This window comes from Rana temporaria, chromosome 6 (assembly GCF_905171775.1).
Source record: "Rana temporaria chromosome 6, aRanTem1.1, whole genome shotgun sequence".
NCBI lineage: Eukaryota > Metazoa > Chordata > Amphibia > Anura > Ranidae > Rana > Rana temporaria.
This window is the reverse complement of record NC_053494.1, coordinates 107,747,433-107,770,075: the sequence shown is the minus strand read 5'-3', so window position 1 is coordinate 107,770,075 and position 22,643 is coordinate 107,747,433. Positions and strand designations below refer to the sequence as shown.

At 42.5% G+C, this 22,643-nt stretch overlaps 1 protein-coding gene across 2 annotated transcripts in view; it reads right to left on the bottom strand.

Moving 5' to 3' along the window:
• Positions 1–22,643, bottom strand: part of STAT1 (signal transducer and activator of transcription 1) — a 112,479-nt gene that overhangs the window by 56,967 nt on the left and 32,869 nt on the right. Inside the window, exons 3-9 of one of the 2 annotated variants that reach the window (XM_040357140.1) lie at positions 20,919–21,063; positions 14,286–14,384; positions 9,405–9,494; positions 7,229–7,307; positions 5,849–5,955; positions 1,847–1,998; positions 322–480 (exon numbers count right to left, since the gene is read on the bottom strand). In XM_040357140.1, the coding sequence (XP_040213074.1) occupies positions 322–480; positions 1,847–1,998; positions 5,849–5,955; positions 7,229–7,307; positions 9,405–9,494; positions 14,286–14,384; positions 20,919–21,063 (831 nt within the window). The remainder of the gene's footprint in view (positions 1–321; positions 481–1,846; positions 1,999–5,848; positions 5,956–7,228; positions 7,308–9,404; positions 9,495–14,285; positions 14,385–20,918; positions 21,064–22,643) is intronic. The other variant, XM_040357141.1, reaches the window with a different exon arrangement.

Genomic DNA, 22,643 nt, shown 5'->3' with positions numbered 1-22,643 from the left:
GGCGACAATTGATGGGCACAGTGGCTGCGTTTGATGTTTTTTTTCAGTTTTTTTGCGCCCCCCAAAAATGTTGTGCACCAGCCGCCACTGGTACCTACAGTGTTCATGTGGGTTACCTGCACTATCTTATAGACTTTTACTAGATTGTTTTTAGTGTGAAAATGCACAAAAAACACATAGGTACTCTGCGCTGCAACCGCACTGCGCGGGAAACTGCAGCGTGGCAGTGTAAAAGAGGCCGAAGTTAGTCAAAAGTCAGATATATACATCATATTGATGGGAAATTGAACTTAACATAGTAGCCAAGTAGTAAAAAATCACCTCTGTATCAGCTGTTTGAATAAAGCTTGTGTACGTTCTTGCAAGGCTTGCTTGTTGTTGGTAATGGGATCAGAATCATATGTAAGTTTCTGCTCGAACTCCTCCAGTTTCTTCAACTGTTGACGGATTTTCTGTAGACTTTTAGCAATAGATGTAAACCTAATGGATTAGAGAACAGATAATAATGCTTTAGTATCAACATTTAGAAAACAGATCAGCGGTACAAATGACAGACACCTCCAATTTGTGTAAAGTGCCTTAAAATAATGTAAATGCTAGCAATAAACATATCTTTTTTGCTGTTTGGTCTGGAAAATTATATAAGTGTTATTTGCTATTTTTTTCATCTTTGACAACAGCAAAAGACAATAGCAGTTCGTCCAGCAAGAAATCTTGTGAGCTGACATCTTTCTGTGCTCTCTAACTCAGGACTGTTGTCAGGTAGCAATGTTCCCTGCTATCACTGAGTAATACAAAACATTTCCCCTTGTTAGAGAAAAGAGGGAGGTGTTATGTAGTCCTAACACACTCCCTATTCGAATAGACAAGGCTGATGAATATGGTTGTCACCCTAGGAGAGGAAGTGAGTTAATGGCGCAATTAACAAGGTAAAATAAATGAAAAAATAGAAAACAAATGCAGCCACCAACATCTACAGACTGGTAAGCTGCAATACTATCAATTTATGTTTAGATATTTTAAGCACCAAAGTTATATATTCGCTGGTGGCATCATCTTCAGATGGAGGAGTTGGGCAAATAAAAACATTGCCTAGTAAATGTAGGGTGTGGGAAAAAGGTGTGCCCTATTTTCCAGCTAAACTAATTTCCAAGACTTTGTTAGGTTCCAGACCACCGATTAAACATGTGAAGCCTCATGAAGTAACTGGACAGAATCCATCAAGAAACTTGGTGGGAGAGCTTTTTTGCCGAGGAAACCGGTCGTGTATACGTTTTTCATCGAGGAAACCGTTGAGGAGTTCTCTTTTTCCCTCGACGGGAGTCTCAATTTCCTCGTCGTGTTCCTCGTCGGGCTGGTTTTCGACGAGAAACACAATGGTGTGTATGCTAAGAAACCCGCGCATGCTCAGAATAAAGTATGAGACGGGAGTAAAAGTAGCATTTGTAATGGAGATAACACATTTTTCACGATGTAACAGACTGAAAAGTGCAAATCGTCTCCGACCAAACTTTTACTTAACACGCAGTAACATGAGATTAGCAAAAGCAGCCCCAAGGGTTGTGCCAGTGGAATCGAACTTCCCCTGCCGTTGTATGTGTTGTACGTCACCGCGTTTGAGAACGAGGAGATTTTGTCTTGACAGTGTGTACCCAAAGAAAGCTTGTCAAGTTCCTCGACAAGCCTAACAAGGAACTCGACGAGGAAAACGATATGTCTCGTCCGACGAGTTACTCGGTCGTGTGAACGAGGCCTTAGAGGTGCAGAGGAACAATAGAGTATATGGTATATTGAATTGGTTAAACTGATATAGAAACTCCTGCTAGCGCCTTAATAATATGCCTACCAGGTTTGCAGTTGGTCAAGACAAGCATTAGGTGGGCCTCCAATGCAAGCGATTTGTTGTCTGCGCTTCCATTCAACCAGTTCTTCATTAATTAGGGAACTCTGTGTATGATCTATGCCATTTAGCAGTTCGCCTATTCTATGAACAATTTCCTAGCAGAAAAAAAAAAAAAGGAAAAATGTATTTATTCATTAATACAAAGATCATATAATCACATAGACCAAACAAATCTGAAAACATGCACTGCACTGCACTGGGGTTAATTTGCTAAAGAGGTATAGAATGTTTACATTGCAAACACATTCCATGAGCTTAATAAATAAGGTAAATCGGTGTTCAATCAGCTGGAAAAAAATTGTCTAATGTCTTTTGATTGTGATTGGATAGAGTGAACAAGAGGTTTACCTTATTTATTAACATTTGCTGTGCCAAGTCTACTCCTTTAGTAATTCAGCCCCCAAAGATCTACATTTTTATATGGATGTCAGCACACTTAATCTAAAGGTTAAATGACAGCTTTTATTTGTAGAGAATACCCAATCTACAACTAGCAATGAACAAATCAATTTGCCTGAACCAGTCTACACAGTGAATGGGGACATTTCATTAGGGGCACAAATATGTGAGACACTAATTTGATTCCATGTGTGCCCATTTTTGTGGGTCAGTGACCAGATAGCAAGCAATTGTGCTTCAAGTTCTAAAATGACTTGCTAAGCGATTGCTAGACTTGCCAGGCTTCACATGTTTGTTGCACATTTACAGCAAGTCTGCATTGTATGACTCCGGGTCAACTTTCTTTGCGAACATTCTGCATGTCTGCTGCAAGTTCTGGTTCAGTAATGTGCAATGGTCCTCCCACCACAGGGGTCACTGTGGCTGAATTTTCATGCTGTAGACTTGCAGAGCTCTTGCTGTAGACCAGGGTTATGCAATTAGCCCTGTCTCCAACAGGTCACCCACGGATAATGATCCAAAAAGGGAAAAAACCAACATAGAGCAGTATTGCAAATAAAAAGGTAATTTATTTAAAACGTCAGTAGCACACACATTTTAGTAGAAAATAATGGGCGTTTGTTATTAAAGTTGCCCCTGGAGGAAGTCTGATATTGGACGAAACGGCGTAGGGAGGAGCGGCGTGCTGACGTCACCATTTGTGTACCTTCACTGCCAACCCGGAAGGACGAGCGGTACGAGAGAGCCGGCAGGCTAAAAACTTTAATAATAATACAATGGTCCCAAAAATGTGTCAAAAGTGTCCGATGTGTCCACCATAATGTCACAGTCACAATAAAAATTGCTGATCGCCGCCATTACTAGTAAAAAAAAAATGCTAAAAATGCCATAAAACTATCCCCTATTTTGTAGACGCTATAACTTTTGGGCAAACCGATCAATAAACACTTATTTGGATTTTTTTTACCAAAAATATGTAGAAGAGTTAAGTATCGGCCTAAACTGAGGAAAAAAAAAAGATTTTTATATATTTTTTGGGGTATATTTATTATTGCAAAAAGTTTAAAATATTGAATTTTTTTCAAAATTGTCGCTCTATTTTTGTTTATAGCGCAAAAAATAAAAACAGCAGAGGTGATCACATACCACCAAAAGAAAGCTATATTAGTGGGAAAAAAAGGACGTCAATTTTGTTTGGGAGCCACATGACCACGCAATTGGCAGTTAAAGTGACGCAGTGCCGAATCGCAAAAAGTGGCCCGGTCATTTAGCAACAAAATAGTCTGGTGCTGAAGTGGTTATCCTTGTTATCTGAGGAGTCACTCTCTAGATGCTCCAACCCTTTACAATGACCACACCAAAAGGGTGTAGTTTGGGGCACCGCAAAATAAAAGCAAAGGAGCTGACTGCACCTGCACTTTTCAATAGGTTGCGGGAAGAGAAAGAAGATCGAGGGCAAAATGAAAATCTTAAAAAGTGACATGTGCCTAAATAGAGCTGTAAAGGGGTATTGGTCTGCTGATGTCATCAGTCCACACATACCAGTTGTAGAGTCTAGATTTTTTTCTATGGCAGCTGAATTGTTATGCGTCTTTTTTGTGCATATATTTTTGGAAATATAGTAGTATGCAGAGGAGCACATAAGTTGACAAAGAACATGATCAGGGTGTATGAATGTGAACTAAGAACAGCCCACACCTGCACACTAACATGCTATTGACTTCAATGGGACATTGCTCCTGCAGTATAGGTGCAATCCATTCAAGTCTGTGCAGCCTAGCAGTGGAAATGTCACCAGCCAGACTGTAGACAACCTGTAATGCGCAGCCGTTGGAAGAGGCAAGTATGGACCCTCATGGGTCCCCAACTTGTTGTTTAACCACTTCCAAACCGCCGTACGTCTTTATACAGCCTAACTTTCAAGATGGATATCTCGGTAACGGCAGCAGCTGCTGCCACAACCGAGGTATCCATCTTTAGTGTCAGCGGTTCTGTTAACGATAACGGCGGTCTCCGCGGCGGATTCGCCGCGAGATCGCCGTTATCGACGGCGGGAGAGGGGCCCCCCTCCCGCCGCTCTCCCACGCCCTCCGCCGCTTACCGGAGCCGTCATTTTGTAACCGCTATTTGGTGTTTCCAATGCACTTGGTGGGATGTTTTGTGGGTCTTTTTGTATCCATGTCCCATAAGATGCCTGTAACCCTCGTGGCTTCTTTCGCTCAGTTAAGCCTCATACACACAATCAGATTTTCATCAGACAAAGCGTAGGACTTTTGTCTGAAGGGCGTTGGCCGTGAACTTGTATTGCATACAAATGGCAAAGAATTGTCGGCCAACAAACACAAAACTACGTGTTTTTTCAGCTCTTTAGTGCCACCCTTTGGGCAACTTCTGATAATGCTGTGTTATAGTTAGCATTGCTTCTAAGCATGCGTGTTTGTACTTTGGATTTTTTTCCGACAAACTTGTGTACACACGATCGGAAAATCCAACAAGACACATTTGTTGTCGGAAAATTTTAAAACATGCTATCCTACATTTGTTGGTGGAAAATCCAACAATTGTACGATGGAGCGTACAAACGGTTGGATTTTCCGACAACAGCCTGTCATCGCACAATGCCCGTCGGAAAATTCCATCGTGTGCACGAAGCTTAAAGGAGTTGTAAAGGAAACGTTTTTTTTTGCTGAAATTACTGTTTACAGGGTATAAAGAGATAATAGTTAACTGATTCCTTTTAAAAATGATTAAAAATAGATAAAAATCAATCATATAATGTGCCTGCACTTTCAGTTTCGTTTTTCATCTAGTTTCATGCTTCTGTGAAGGACAGAGACACAGAGCCAATACAGGGCAGTGTTTGTTTTTAAAACAAAAGTGATTGGTTCTGAGGGGTTTTAGACACACAGTAATCACACCTTCTTGATTAGAGACCACAGAGAGAAGCTCCCAGTACTTTTTTCATAAGGAAACAGATAAGCAGGAAGTGTGCAGAACAGAGAAGGATTACAGCAAAAACGAACAATGAGGACAAGAAACCAGGACTGCATTAGGGTAAAGGAAGCTATTTCCTTTAGTGACCCTTTAAGGCTTGCAATTAGCTGTCATTTCTGACCACAACATTTTGGATTCTTGGTCTACATTTATACCAATCTTGTTTGTTATTTTTTTATTCTGTACATTGTTTTGGTGACATGGGACTGCCCGTTTCAGCTATTTGCCATGCTATGATGCAAATTGGTAAAAGTCTATGGTCACCTTACCTCTCTATGCTATTTACACCTTTAAATAAAAATGATATAAAGCACAACTCCAACACATGGGACGCTCTAATCTTTGTTTTTTTCTCTCTGGCACTGGACAACAACTCAACTGCGGCATGCACACAAAGGCAAAACTGAGGCTATCAGGGCACAGTTTATGGAATTCAGCTCTCGCCCAGCACACAAATTGTCCATTAAATACTAATTATCGGTTTCACTGCTTAAAAATGAACATATCCATAATGCTTTATGCATACATTATATATAATAAAAACAATCATACCTTTCTTCGAAGGCTCACAGTAATGTGCATATTTCTTAAAACCAACTTTTCCTGCTTCAGTTCATTTTGCGCAATTCCATTATGCTCATTTTCTGAAATGCAAAATCCTAATTACCCATAACATGTTACAAAAATGGTAGAGTATGAAGATAATTAAGTATTTAACCTCCCTGGCGGTATGATTATGTCAAATTTTTGATGCTGAAAGCGGTACAATTATTTTGCATGGAAATGTAGCGTTTTATATTGTAGGCCTGTAATTCTTAGGAATAACTCACTTAAATCTGTCCAAACAAGAGTCTAGTAGACATCCCGGGTATGATAAAGTTTGAAACACAAAATTATAATATAATAAATAACTATAAATAACTATAAAATAGTCGTCGGTCCAAGTTGCATGAAAGAAACGTGGACAACTCCCAGTGGAGTCAAGTAGGGTTCAATGTACTTGAGATCTGACTTCAGAAATGGATAAGAATTTTGAGAGCCACGCGTTTTGTGGCGGTAAGTATATGAGAAATGAAAACAAACTGAAATTTAGACGGTTCCACTGGTCTTCGGTTATGGAGGGCCTCCAGTGTGTTCAAAGGCACTGGGGGAGATTTACTACAATTAGTGCACGCAGAATCTGGCACAGCCGTGCGAGGTGGCCAATCAGCTTCTAATTTTAGCTTGTTCAGTTAAAGCGGGAGTTCACCCATAAAACAATTTTTCCCCTTAGATGGATGCTCGTTTTGTCTAGGGGAATCGGCTAGTTGTTTTAAAATATGAGCTGTACTTACCGTTTTCGAGATGCATCTTCTCCGTCGCTTCCGGGTATGGGTCTTCGGGAGCGGGCGTTCCTTCTTTATTGACAGTCTTCCGAGAGGCTTCCGACGGTCACATCCATCGCGTCACTAGTAGCCGAAAGAAGCCGAACGTCGGTGCGGCTCTATACTGCGCCTGCGCACCGACGTTCGGCTTCTTTCGGAAAATCGTGACGCGATGGATGCGACCGTCGGAAGCCTCTCGGAAGACTGTCAATCAAAATAGGAATGTCCAGTCCCGCAGCCCATACCCGGAAGCGGCGGAGAAGATGCATCTTGTAAACGGTAAGTACAGCTCATATTTTAAAACAATTAGCCGATTCCCCTAGACAAAACGAGCAGGAAGCTAAGGGGAAAAAGTATTGTGTACGGGTGAACCCCCGCTTTAAGCTTTGGGAATAAAACCTGGAAGTTGATTGGTTTCTATGCAGAGCTGCACCAGATTTTGCACCTTCCACTTCAGTAAATACCCCCCACTGTTTGAAGCACTTCACTTTTTTAATAAATTAGAAACAGATTTTGCCTATTTCCATATTTTTAATAATTAAACAGACTGGATTAAGCAAGTTCTCACCTCTGCTTTGTATAGTTTTACATTTGAAGTCATATTCATCTTGTAATTCCTCCAAATTTTTGACTTCTTGTTCTAGTTCCTACAAATGATAGAAATTCTGTCTGTAAAACACGTCACCCCAAAACTTCAGTTTCAAATAGATAATATTCTATTTACCACTGTCAGATTCCTATAAATAATATCTTAGTTATCACTGTCACTAGAACTCCTTTAAAGTGGATGTAAACTTGATTCATGAAATTTGACCTAGGCACAGCTATCTTTAGTGTTTACTTATCTCTTTCCAAAGTCCTAAGTCCTGTGTTCCATTCTTCTGTTATCAGCATGATAACTTCTGACAAGTTCTCCCAGACAGGAGATAAAAGCAGCTGGAAATTTTTGTCAGGGTAGGTGCTATAAATAGATTAGCAGACAGCTGGTCTATTCACAGCAGAGCTCTACACATTCCTTCCTTCCTCTGCCTATGTGGAGTGTGTGTGTGTTCGCCTTTCCCCCAATCAGCTGTCACACAGTGTATGCCAAGACTTCACTCCCACAGCTGAAACAGGGAGAAAAAGAATCAAACATGATGTGCACTTTCTAAACAGTATATAAAACTGAAGACAGCAGATATAAAGATAAAACTTATATAGGGAGATTTGTTTAATCTCTGTGGATCATCTGAGGCTGCTCACTTCACTGGGTATAGGTGAGGGTTTACATCCACTTTAATCTTTTCCCAACTCGGGAATGCATTCAGCGGCCCTGTACACACGGGCAAGAATCTCGTCAGGAACAAAACATTGTTTTTCCTGACGAGATTCTTGGCAAGAATCTCTTGCCACCCGAGTGTACACACTGACATTTTCAAAAGAACCTTGGTTCTCTTGAAAGGCAAGAACACGGTGATGTCATCGCGTACGGCGAGCATGCGCTCGTCACATTCGATGCCGTCGCCGCCATCTTGCTTCACCCTACCTATGCCGTTGAAGCTACTGCGCATGCGTCAAAGTCATTTCGAGCATGCGCGGGTTTCCACGGCGACAGGTAAGTATACACACTCTTGGGTTTCTCTCTGGGAAATAGGCCGACAAGAATCTCTACGAGAAAAAAAAGCGCAGGTTCTCTTTTTTTCTCGTCGAGATTCTGGCCAGATTTCCTGACAAGAAACCTGAAAGCCTTGTACACAAGAACGGTAATCTCTGCAAGAAGCAGTTTTCTTGCTGGTTTTTGCAGAGAAAACTGGTCGTGTGTACGAGGCCAGCAGAAAGTATGACAAGTCAAATGTTTGATGTCGTATAAAGCGGTTTTAAATTGCATGCAAACAATGGACTTTTCTTATTTGTTCTCTTTTGATCGGTTACAGTAGACCCGAACTCTGAATGTGAATATTTGCGATGTTATGGACAGCATTTACAAGTTAATTGTTATTTCAGTTCCTCTGAATACACCATTGGGAAAGTTTTGTTATAGATTTTTAATATGTGGGAAAAAAAGCATGCTGATCCTGGAAGAAATCACCTGAGCTCCTATCTTCCTGCTCTAAAATGTCCATATTATCAGCCCTGCCTAGTTCCTTACTGTGAACTATAGAACACTTGCCCCCTAAAGAGATGAAAAAGGAAGGTGTCCTGTAGCTCTAATTTCTGTACTTCTTAGGACTAGTAAGATGCAATATCTTAAATGTTTTTGGATACACTTTAACACTTCTATTTTCTTATATCTGTGTGATAGGATCAATTCATCCACTACATGCTATGGCAGTGATGGTGAACCTTGGCACCCCAGATGTTTTGGAACTACATTTCCCATGATGCTCAACTACAATGCAAGAGTGCATAAGCACCATGGGAAATGTAGTTCTAAAACATTTGGGATGCCATGGTTGCCATCACTGTGCTATGGGGTTCATTATCCATTCTGCATCACACACACACTTTGTGGTTCACTGTTTGGCAATCTGACCCATGATAAAACACTCAACCACTATGATTATATCTATCGTACAAGAGCACAGGTCAGAAAAATGAGTCCAGCCTTTATATTATTTTACGAAAATTATTTAAAAATAGACCAATACATTTTGTTAGGTAAATTTAAGCGACAAAAAGAAAAATCCTCTTATAATTATAATATACCGTACTTGTACCTAATTGTAACTGATTCTGCACCCCACATAGACATATACACAACTCACCAAAGCTCTGTTTTTTATTTCTGTGACCTTCTTATCAAGCTCTCTTTGCTTGTCCATCATCACTGTATTTTGTGTATTACCAATCTGATTCTGCAAAAAAAAAAGAAAAAAGTCAAAAATAGTTACCATGCTACCAATAAATCAGGTACAAATAAAGTCAGACAAAAAAAGTCACATATTATACAAAAGAGACAGTGAGGCTGATTTGATAAATGATTTGAGAATATTCACTTCAATTATCCAATTATGTGTAAAGCAAATTCTTGTTTACTTGTTTCATCTGCACATGATTAGATAATTGACTTCACACAATAAGACTGATTTAGCAATAGAATTAAAAAATGTAAAAAAAAAAAAAATATTTAAAACAAACCCCTATTTATTTAAACTGCATATTATTGGATAAATGAAGTAAATCCTTGCAATGAAAAAAAAAAAATATGTTAAAAAAAGAAAGTATTTAAAGGGATTGTAAAGGTTTTTTTTTTATTTTCTAAATAGGTTCCTTTAACCACTTGCTTACTGGGCACATATACCCCCTTCCTGCCCAGGTGAAATTTCAGCTTTCGGCACTGCGTCGCTTTAACTGACAATTGCGCGGTCATGCGATGTGGCTCCAAAACAAAATTTACGTCCTTTTTTTCCCACAAATAGAGCTTTCTTTTGGGGGTATTCGATCACCTCTGCGTTTTTTTTTGTTTTTTTTTCAAAATATTTTTATTAGGAATTTTTTAAATACAGTGACAAAAACAAATACAGTATCAATAACATGGCAGTACCGTAAAGAGCAATCAGCCATACAAGAAGAAATCGAATAATACAAGCAGTAATAGTACCATCACGCATATGAAGTTTATAAAGTAGCGAATTGCATCATTATCAGTAAAGCCTCTGATATGCAAAACTCAAAAATGCAGGAAACCAATAGTATGCTCTCGGGACTTCGATCCCGAGAGGGACACAAGGGACACAGATCGGTCTCCTCTCTCCCTGACAGGACATGTCTCTGTAACCGCCGATCGCGGGTACCTAGCGGACATCGCGGCCGCCAGGCACGCGCATCGGCATCTCAGTGATGCGGCAGGCGCTCGCGTGCCCCCCAGTGGCCAGGAGGAGCGGAGGCCGTATAAAGACGGCCACTCAGAGAATTAGAGCCACCCTGCGGCCGTACAAAGTCGTATGGCCATCGGGAAGTGGTTAAGCTAGTTACCTTTTCCTTCGATTTCCCTTCTAAATTTTTTGTTTCTTTGTCTGAAGTTCTCACTTCCTGTTCCTCCTCAGTAAGCTTGCCCCCATCATCTGGCTGGGGGTTAGTCAGCCAGAACAGTTTACTGAACAGCTTACTGAGGAGGAACAGGAAGTGAGAAATTCAGACAAAGAAAACAAAAAAAAAACATTTAGAAGGGAAACCGAAGGAAAAAGTAAGTGAACCAACAATGCACTAGCTTAAAGGAACCCAATTAGAAAATAAAAAACAAACCTTTACAACTCCTTTAAAGTGACCCTGTAATTAAGAACTTAAACTAAAAGTACAGCCAAAGCTCGTTTGGCTGTACTTCTCCTTTGAATTACAGGAGTGAAGTTTAGTCTGCACTCCTGTGACCTAATTTCAGCAGGCAATGGCCTGAAGCATGCTGTCGGCTGACGTCACAGAGCTGATCCAAGATCGGGCAAGATTGTGACAATGAAGTCAGGATCCGCACACATGCCTGGACCGACACCCGGCTCAGCCTCTCAGCGAGCCACTGATAGGCTGAGCCAGCCATTCCCACCTCATCCACACCCCAGCGCTCCAGTGCAGGCAGCGGTTACTGACAGTCACCAGGTCTCAGCTCAGGGAGCCCTGGACGGTCTTTGATCACTCAGTTCTCAGTGTTAGAGCCGGCGGGGCAACAATGCTGCATCCACCTAGGCAAGTATGATTCTGGAAATAAACAAAACCCCATACTATTTCAATCACATAATTTTCCTTTTTATTGGTTGAACTAGATGGACTAGGTGAGAGTACAAAAAAACTTCTGCAGTATTGAATGTCTCAATGAGCACAGTGGCCTCCATCATCCAGAAATGGAATAGGTTTGGAACCCCCAGGACTCCTAGAGCAGGCAGCTTGCCAAACAAAGCGATTGGGGGAGAAGGGCCTTGGTCAGGGAGGTGACCCAAGAACCGGATGGTCACTCTGACAAATTGAACTCTTTGGCCTGCATCATGTCTGGAGGAAACCAGGTAGGGCTCATCACCTGTCTAATACCATCCCTACAGTGAAGCATGGTGGTGGCAGCATCATTCTGTGGGGATATTTTTCAGCGGCAGGAACTAGGAGACTAGTCAGGATTGATGGAAAGATGAATACAGCATTGTACAGAGACATCCTTGATAACAACCTGCTCCAGAGTGCTCTGGACCTCAGACTGGGGCAAATGTTCATCTTCCAACAGGACAACGACCCTAAGCACACAATAACATAGTAGTGGCTACAGGACAATTCTGTGAATGTCCACAGAACAGAATTTAACATCTCTGGAAAGATCTGAAAATGGCTGTGCACCAACGCTCCCCATCCAACCTGATGGAGCTTGAGAGGTCCTGCAAAGAAGAATGGGAGAAACTGCCCACAAATAGGTGTGCCAAGCTTGTAGCATCATACTCAAAAAGACTTGAGGCTGTAATTGGTGCCGAAGGTGCTTCAACAAAGTATTGAGCAAAGGCTGTAAATACTTATGTACATGTGATTTTTTTTCATTTTTTATTTTGAATAAATATTTCAAACAAACTTCTTTCACGTTGTCATTTTGGGGTATTGTTTGTAGAATTTTGAGGAAAATAATGAATTTAATCCATTTTGGAATAAGACTGTAACATAACAAAATGTGGAAAAAGTGAAGCACTGTGAATACTTTCCAGATGCACTGTATGCATTGGTTAGGTATAAACTTATTTAAAACAGATCAGTAATATAAAAGATCAATAACAGTTAAGAAGATAAAATGCTATATTAAAGCGGAGGTCCGCCAATTATTTATTTATTTTTTAAAGTTAGCAGGTACAAAGACTGCAGCCGCTGACTTTTAAAATAAAGACACTTACCTGTCCTGGGCGCACGTGATGTCGGCACCCGAAACCGATCTATAGCTCCGCTCTCGGGTGCTGCCGCCGCCATCTTCAATAAAGCACTTAAGAAGTGAAACATTGCGGTTTCACTTCCTAGTTCCCAACTGCGCTGTGCATTCCCACTGGTCCGTGCTGTCTTCTGGGACCCGTGTGTCTCCCAGAAGACAGCGAGGGGGGGGGGGGGAAGGCGCCGGAAGGGGCATGATACCGTGGGTGGCTCAGGTATCTATGCCCGGAAGTCGGAGCAGAATACCTGTATTAGACAGGTATCTGCTCCCCCCTGAAAGGTGCCAAATGTGACACCACAGGGGGGGAAGAACCAGAAAAGCGGAAGTTCCATTTTTGGGTGGAACTCCGCTATAATAGCATTAAGGCTGCTTTTACATTGAGGCGCTTTGCAGGTGCTATAACGCTAAAAATAGCACCTGCAAAGCGCCTTGAAAGTGCCTCTCCTTTCACTCCAATGTGAAAGCCTGAGGGGAAAAAATACACTTTAATGAATAAAAAATAAACAGTAAAGTTAGCCCGTTTTTTTTTTTCTTTGTCCAAAAGTTTTGTTTACCTGTTTTTGTGCCTGTTTCCTGATTCCCTTACCGAAGATGGCCGGGGCAGCATCCGAGAGCCGAGGGAGAGATCGGCTTTGGGTGCTGACATCGCGGGCGCCCAGGACAGGTAAGTGTCCTAATATTAAAAGTCAGCTGCAGCAGTATTTGTAGCTGCTGACTATTAATATTTTTTTTTTGGCGGAACTCCGCTGCTTTCACACTGGAGCGGGCAGGCGCTATTCGGCTGCTAGCGGGGCGCTTATAACCCAGCTAGCGGCCAATAAAGAGGTTAAATGCGCCCATGTAGCACCGCTGCAGAAGCGCTTTGCAGGCGCTTCGGCAGCAGTGCCCATTCATTTCAATGGGCAGGAGTGGTGGATGAGCGGTATAAAGAGCCTGCCAGCGCACCGCCTCAGAGACTGCAGGAAAGCCGTTTTGCAGGCACTTTACAGGTGCTATTTTTAGCCCAAAAGCACCTGAAAAACACCCCAGTGTGAAAGGGGTCCAACTGTTAGATTTTATGAGATGAAGGGGAATTTTTTAAAATCGGCCGAACATATCGGCCTCAAAAAATCGGCATCATATATCGACCATCGGCCGCCGCAATTTCTAAATATCGACATCGGCCAGAGAAAAAAACCCATATCGGTCGACCTCTACACACGATCCATCGGGAAAACTGCCATGACAGCTTTTGGCCGGGAATACTGGCCGTGTGTATGCTCCATGGAAGTTTCCCGACAGGAAAACCGCCAGGGATCCTGGCGGGAAAAATGAGACATGTTCTCTTTTATCCTGCCATGATTCCCAGTGGTCCTTTTCCTGGCAGCTTTCCTATGGGAAACACTGCGGTGGAGCATACACACGGCCAGGTTTCCCGGCCAAATCTCTCATGGCAGTTTTCCTGCCAGGAAAACCGGCCGTGTGTAGGGGAAAAGCTACCGAGCAGGTTCTCGGCTTTCCCCTCGGTTTTCACGGCAGAATTTTTATCGCCGGGAAAACCGATCGTGTGTACAAGGCAACACAGTAATTAAACTCTCTAATACAAACAGTGATTTTTTAGGTACTAATGAAGATGATTTTCTAGGTACTAGTGAAATCATTTTCTTAATAATCATTTTCTCTATTAGACATCTGTATTTTTTTGATATGCATTACCTGAAATTTACCAATAAACACTATTGGAAACAAAATGATTTTCCCAATTTCAGCAAAAAATAAATACCTGAGAAAATGAACGTGCATTGGCCAAGATTTTAGTTTCTTCTTTTAGGCAGTTGTAAATGATCATCGCCATTTGTACTGGGTCTTCCTGGAAGTTATCCTGAAAAAAATAATTGCAAATACTATTTACACTTACATTCATTTATAGTAGTTTGTACTATCATGTTTTTATTAAAGCTGGATACACACTAGTAGATTTTCATTCAAATATTTTTACTTTTAAACATCATTTGTTCAATTTTGGAATCATTAACCAGTCCATAGATTATGAGATTTTTATTCCTTCTTCCACCAGTGGAGGGAAAAGAAAAATGCTTGATTTCCCCATCAACATAGTCATTATTGATGGAGGAATCCCTCCCGCAGCGCTATTTTGTCCTGCTGGCAGAACACAATGGTTACTGCTAGCGGCTATAGCATCCAGCAGTAATGTCACCGCGCTGGTTGAACCCATGACGATTAATGGATCAACTTGGGTGCAACCAGCCTGCCCACAGATGGATCGAATCTCGTCTGGTCCCTACTGAACAGGCCCGGATTCGATGCATCTATGACCAACTTTAGCCAGTTTAAACTGATATTCGCTTTCGAACGCAGCAATAAGAAAATTCAAAGAAGTCCATTTACTCCAATCAAATGGTAAAAGCAAACAAAATTGTAAACTACTTTCAAAAGACATTCTTTAAAGCGGGAGTTCACCCTAAAACGACTTTCTAGCATTACAATGTCCCGACACATTACAATACAATTACGGCTATATTGTTTTTTTTTATGCTGTACATACCTCAGTACAGCTAATTCACCCGGGGCTTCCGGGTTGCGAATCCCGCGGGAGTGGGCGTTCCTAACTTGCTGGTGATTGACGTGATGACCAAAAACGAGCTCCCCCCGTCGCGTAAGCTGCGTCACGATTGCCGAAAGGAGCCGAACGGTGAGTCGGCGCTATACTGCGCACCGCGGTTCGGCTCCTTTCGGCATTCGTGACGCAGCTTACGCGACTGGGGGGGAGCTCGTTTTTGGTCATCACGTCAATCACCAGCAAGTTAGGAACGCCCACTCCCGCGGGATTCGCAACCCGGAAGCCCCGGGTGAATTAGCTGTACCGAGGTATGTACAGCATAAAAAAATAAAAAAAAAATAGGCGTAATTGTATTGTAATGTGTCGGGACATTGTAATGCTAGAAAGTAGTTTTAGGGTGAACTCCCGCTTTAAGCTGTTGATTGAGCCCGTCACCAGTATCTGTCTTTGCCGCTTCTGTCTATTGTGGTTGGATATTTTTGTTTGCCTTGTCTATGTGTTTCAGTGATATCCACTTCATCTAATATCTATGCAAAGGTTGTCAGTAATATTCAGTGTTGTATTTTGTACGTGCCACATTTTTCAATAAAAAAAAAAAAGAATTTAATATAAATAGGTTATTTTTTTTCTCTTTGTTTATTTAACCTGGATAACATGTAAGAAGGGGGGGTTAAATTCATCCCTAAAAGGGGAACTTTGCTGGATGCTAAGTCCGTCTTCCAAGTGATTCCCTCCTCCCCGAAGCCATCACTCTGTGCAGATGTACCCACTGGTATTGCCCAGCCTTCTGGTCCGGGCGGAGCCCATCAGCACATCTGTGCGCGCACTGGTGATTTGCTGTACACGTGCAACGATAGAGACGTTTACAGACTTTCTTGTTCGTGGTTTTTGCGCGTGTGTGCGGGCAACTCCATGTCGGCGCAGTGGGCGTGGTGCATGAACCGCAGGGTTTTTTCGGTAACCGAGCTCTGCTGTACATCTTTGCACACACAGCAGGCAGTGAAAACATTCTTGCATAGAGTCGAAAGGCAAACAGCTTCTGGAGTGCTCAAAAAAACATAATATCCTGTAAATGTTGTCATGGTTGCGCCCTGTTTTAGTAGGCTAGTAGCAATGCAAAGCTAAAGCTGGCCGAACGCTAGAAGACTTTTGTTAGAAGACTTTTCTTTTATTACAATGTTTTTGATTAAGTCATGGTTAAAACTGGGTATATACACCAGTGAATTTTCATGAAAAAAAAAAAAAAATTTTCTTGTTAAAAACATATTTTTTTTGTTTTAAGAGCATTCGTTGATTTTCTGGTCACTGAGGTCAAATCGAGGTTTGTTTTGGACTGTAATGATTACGAGGAAATTAGAAGGTACGGGACTGAATTTTTTTCTCAAAACTGACAAATTTCGAACAGTGTATGTTTTCATTTGGTTAAGTCAATTCACTCAAAAACCGAATGTTAAAAGCAATTGATATTTTGAAGTACTGTCGAAATTACATTTGTCAAGTCATCAAATGTACCAAGCATTTTCAAGCGAATATTTATACAAATATTTGTATGAACATTTGTTTAAAAGTCTAAGCTTTAGTCATTCTCATACCCTACTCCAGATCTCTGAAATGTTTCCTAAAAATCATTATTTATGTGAATATTTCCACCACTTGCCAAACTTTTATATGGCATAGTGGTAGATAAAAACCTCAAAATAAAGTGTCAGGCTCAAATGTCAGACTCAAGCATCAGAGGGAAGTGCCCTCATCAAGCATTGGGTATTGGTCTCAAACATAGAGTCGAGTGTCCAACTCAAGTGTGAGGCCCCGTACACACGACCGAGTTTCTCGGCAGAATTCAGCCAGAAACTCGGTCGGAGCTGGATTCTGCCGAGAAACTCGGTCGTGTGTAGACTTTTCAGCGAGGAACCTGTCGAGGAACTCGTCGGGCCGAAAAGAGAACATGTTCTCTATTTCCTCGTGGTTCAATGAGGAAAGTCGGCCCGCCGAGCTCCTCGGCGGCTTCCACACTGAACTCGCCGAGGAACTCGATGTGTTTGGCACGTCGAGTTCCTCGGTCGTGTGTACGGGGCCTGAGATTTGGATGTCAGACTTGGGCAACAGACTCAAGTGTTGACTGAGGTATCAAGTACAGGAGTCAATGGTCAGGCTCAGACATTACAGTCAAGTGCACTCATCTTAGGCACCAGGAGTAACACATGTAAATGCTTTACAGTTGAGTTTTAAAGTCATGGCAGACTGCCTTATGGTCCTTTTAACCGACGTGTGCTGTGGAACATATGTCATTGGTCTACATAAACTAGTCCATAAAACCAAAGTGGAAAAAAAAGCGGTGTATACACTGCTCCTAAAGCACCCCTGCCCATTCAAATCAATGTGCAGCGCCGGTGCTTTTAACCCTTTTTTGGCCACTAGCGGGGGGGTTAAAAGCGCCCTGCTAGCGGGCAAAAAGCGCCATTAAACACGGTAAAGCACCGCTAAAAATAGCGTCTTTTACCACCGACGCCACAGCGCCTCAGTGTGAAAGTGCCCTATGAAACTTTTTTTTGGCAATGGGTCCCTTTAAACCTACCTGCATCTAATTCAGGCAAGCCTTTAAAACAGTTTTGGTAATAGGGAACTCGGAGTTCCCCATCAGGTTCCACCCGATGAAGAACTGACACTCTAGTTCCCCATCAGCTCTGCCTTGCTTTTAAGTGACAGAGCACTGCAGAGTTTCAATTTTAAAGCCATGGCTGTCAATCACAGGCAAGGTGGACCTGATAGGGAACCAGTCTTTCAGGTCCTCATCAGGCACCACCCACCCCACAACAAAACTTCTTAGCCATACACCTGTCTGTGTGATGGGTGCAGTGGCTGGGGAATGAAGTTCACTGATGCAGAGCTGAATGCAGCTCCTGAGGCACATTCATGTACTGGTTCCTTACAGGTGTCTGGTTGAAACACAACAATTTTGATGCAGAGGTGAAAATAAATTCTACATCTACGACACTATGAATTCCTCCCAGTGTGTTAAAGAACATGTCTATACAACATCATGCAGACTAAGGAGCATCAAAACTAATCTAGGACAAAATTGGCCCATGAAAAGATAAGCCTCGTACACATGATTGGACATCCAACCAACTTTTCCGTGGATTTTGGTCCGAAGGGCATTGGCCGTGAACTTGTTCTGCATACACATGGCACAACATTTTCAGCCAACATTCACCAAACCACGTGGTTTTTCAGCTCTTTACCGCCACCCTTTGGGAAACTTCTGCTATTGTTGGCTGATGTTTAACATTGGTTCTGAGCATGCGTGTTTTTACATTGGATTTTAGTTGGACCACACAATCGGATAAACCGACGTAACAGATTTATTGCCCAACAGTTGGTGAGCATGAACAGCCAACTTTTGTTGTCGTTAATTCAGCCAACAATTGTCTTATGGAGCATACACACGGTCGGATCATCCGACACAATACGTCCGTCAGACAATTATGGCTATAAAGTTGGATCGTGTGTATGAGGCTATAGACACAATGAGATCTGAGAAGGCCATCTACCAAAACCCAGTGACTGGGTAAGCAGGGTATTAGTTATAAATTCAACCAGGAGGTCATAGTTAATCTGAGGGCAGCACACCCATTGTCAAGCGTTGATGTGTGGTGGGGCCCTCTGCGTTAATGAGCCTATTCTAAAGTAATGGGCTGAAATGCAACTCAGTGCATGAGATTTTGGATAGGCTGCATTTTTTCACAGTGTAGCACACTTAAATTTTAAAGATGTGTGTACACAATGAATAACACCGCAAGCTAACATGTAAGTGATGCGAATAGGTCTTAAAAGATCTGCAGGGGTCCTCAGACTAATTGGGAGAAACCATCCAAGAGACAACTATAATTTTATAAGAAAAAAAAATCTTGTTCAGAGTTTGCCAAAAGTTATGTTGGAGATGCAGTAAGGTAATTTTTTCTCTATTTTGATGAGATCATAAATAACTTTTTGATCAATGACAGCCAGTGAGGAGGGAGTGCACAATGGACACACAGAGCAGGGCTCGGAGCGAGCAAGCAGTTTGCTATAGGGGCCTCAGCAGTACATAGGAGCCAGGAGTGCTGGAGAACCAGAGAAGAGGATCGGGTTGCTCTGTGCAAAACTATTGTACAAAGCATGTAAGTATAACAGAGTTGTTAAAAAAAAAACGTTTAACTACTTGGCGTTCGCGCCATAGCCGAATGACGGCTACAGTGTGGACTCCGAATGCCGGGAGGACGTCAATAGACGTGCTCTCCTTCGCGGGCTCCCCTGCAGGGCACGTGCGGCATGCGCTGTGATGACCTGAGTCACTGAGACTCGGGTGATCACGGATCCGAGTAAGGGGCCGGTCCCGACCCCTTACCACGTGATTAGCTGTCAACCAATAACAGCTGATCACGTGATGTAAACAAAAGCCGGTAATCGTTTTTTTTTCTCCTCACGCTGACAGTGTGAGGAGAAAAAAAAAAGCCAATCGCCCGCTTATTTTTAAATGGACATCGGTCCCAAGAGGAAGGAGGCACATCTGCCTTGTGTGCCGCCCACCAGTGCCACATATCAATGCCTCCTTAGTGCCACCTATCAATGCCTCCTCAGTGCCACCTAGCAGTGCTGCCTATCATTGCCCATTACCGCCACCCATCAGTGCCCATTACTGCCACCCAGTGCCCATCACTGCCACCCACCAGTGCCCATCACTGCCACACCCATCAGTGCCATCTATCAATGCCACCTTTTAGTGTCACTTCTCAGTGCCCACCAGTGCCACCTCAGTGCCCACCAGTGCTGCCTATCAGTGCCCACCAGTGCCGCCTTATCAGTGCCCACCAGTGCCGCCTTATCAGTGCCCACCAGTGCCGCCTCATCAGCATACATCAATGAAGGAGAAAAATTACCCATTTGCAAAATGTTATAACAAAATATAAAAAAATATAATAAAAAAAAATCTGTATTTTTATTTATTTTTATATGCAATTGTCATTCAAAGTGCGTCAGCGCTGAAAGCTGAAAATCGGTCTGGGCAGGAGGGGGGTTTAAGTGCCCAGTAAGCAAGTGGTTAATATCACTTTAAAGTACAATATTCCTGCAGTATCCATGGTTTTTATTTAATACTAAATTAAAATGTATGTAAAGACAGAACCTTTTTTTTCCGGATAGAATACGGAAGGAGCATTACCTTTGTTAGTTTTTCAATTGCTGCCTGTGCCTGCATTAGGAGATTCCCCACACTATCAGTCCTGGTGATCATTGTTCCTAGTACAGCAAGTGGTGGAAAATCCAAAACGTTTTAGTTACCACGGAAACAGGGGGTAAGGGTACAGTAAATATTCCGGTGAGGAAACCTGTTCTGTTAAGCGTTGCTTAAAGTGTAAGTAAACCCACCTATCATTTTCAGCCAAGGAAGCTGCCATCTTGGCCTATGTTTAATCTTCAACTGCCATGGTGCTGCACATGTGATCAGTTATGACACCAGCCATTGGATGGTTTGACAGTTTGGTTGAGAGCACAACCAATGTGACAGTTAGCAATTCCGGCATGCCGGAAATGTAACTGCTTTTTGAAACTGTTAAATCGATGGGTTTACTTCCGCTTTAAGAGAGGATGTCCCCTTACTTTCGAGAGATATTATTTTACTTCCTGGTGTTTTTCAGGGACAGGAAGTAAATGCCATTGTCCCCAGTGGGATCAGAGACAGCAAAACAATAAAAAATTACAGGGGCAGTTTCTTATTCTATCCAAAAATATAAAAAACTTTTTGGTTTCATATAATTCATATGCAAATTCTAATACAACAGTAAATACATGAGGTACCTGCAGATTCCGTTTGCTTTTCCGTATATTATGTTGTAATAAGAAGTTGCACTCCACGGTAAATCTGCTGTACTGGTCATCCAACTGGGCTAGAAGTCCATGGAAGAGAATCGTGGCCAAAGAGACATTGTTTGCAGCATGTTCCCTAAAATAGGAAAGTTGTCAGGCATGAATATTGATGTTTATTGTGTAATGAAGTAAGCAGCTTTACCTGTTAGCCAACTAAAGTATAAAGCCCCTTTCACACTAGGCAGAACCCGGTCTCAGCGGAGTCCACCAGCTCCTGCATCCTCCATCTCTCCGTTAATCTCCGATGAGCCAGCGGATGACAGGTCCCTCTCTGCTCACTGAGCGGGGAGGGGCTTGTGCAGTGCCGCTGTCTCCAATGGAGAGATCTGATGAAAACGAACAGCATGTCCGTTTTCATCAGATCTCACCCCATCCGTCTGATTTAAGCGGATCGGGGCGGATGTCAGCGGACATGTCTCCGCTGACATCCAGCGCTCCATAGAGATGTATGAAGCAGACATTCAGGTCCTCCGACAAATATGACAGGCGGACCTGAACTGTCTAACCGTGTGAAAGGGGCCTTAATCTCAACCTGGGCAGATGTCACCCGGTTATATTTCTTACAAAATCATTTTATTTAATATATGACATTTTTGGTTTTGGCTTTAATACTGCATTAAAGTGGAATTCCAGGATTAATCTAACGAAGTTTAAAATTGCTCCTACGCTCGTCTAAATCCTATACCAACTACCCTGTAGAACAGAGATATGCAATTAGCGGACCTCCAGCTGTTGCAAAACCACAAGTCCCATCATGCCTCTGCCTCTGGGTGTCATACTTGTGGCTGTCAGAGTCTTGCTATGCCTCATGGGACTTGTAGTTCTGCAACAGCTGGAGGTCCGCTAATTGCATATCCCTGCTGTAGAAGGAAGATGCTTATACCTACCTATTCTCATGGTGCTCCAGTCCGGTCATGTGATTGGCTCCCAGCAGCCAGCTTCTGGGGAGGGGAGGACAGCTGACATCTTACTTCTACAGGGTAGTTAGAATAAAGCCCTGTACACACGGGCAAGAATCTCGTCAAGAAAAAACGTTGTTTTTCCCCGACGAGATTCTTGGCAAGAATATCTTGCCTCCCGAGTGTACAGACTCCTTTCAAAAGAACCACGGTTCTCTTGAAAGGCAAGAACGCGGTGACATCATCTCATACGACGAGCATGCGCTAGTCACATTCGATGCCGTCGCCGCCATCTTGCTGCCCTACCTATGCCTAGGAAGCCACAACGCATGCGTCAAAGTCATTTTGAGACTGCGCGGGTTTCCACGGCGACCAGGTAAGTATACACACTCTCAGGTTTCTCGGCAGGAAAACTGCCGAGAATCTCACGACGAGAAAATAGAGAAAATGTTCTCTATTTTTCTCGTCTAGATTCTGGGCAGTTTTCTTGTCGAGAAACCTGAAAGCCTCATACACACGCACAGTATAGTCGGAAAGAAAGCTCTGCCAGCAGTTTTCTTGCTGGTTCTTGCCGAGTAAACCGAGCGTGTGTACGAGGCTTAAGAGTTGGGGGTTGGGAGCAGGTTTAGTTAGATTGATCCTGGCATTCCACTTAAAAGTGGAACTTCATTCTGTCAATCAACATTGAATATTTTTATGTTTCAATATTTTTTTTCACAAGAAAATGTTTCAATATTTGTATTGATTTATACATAAG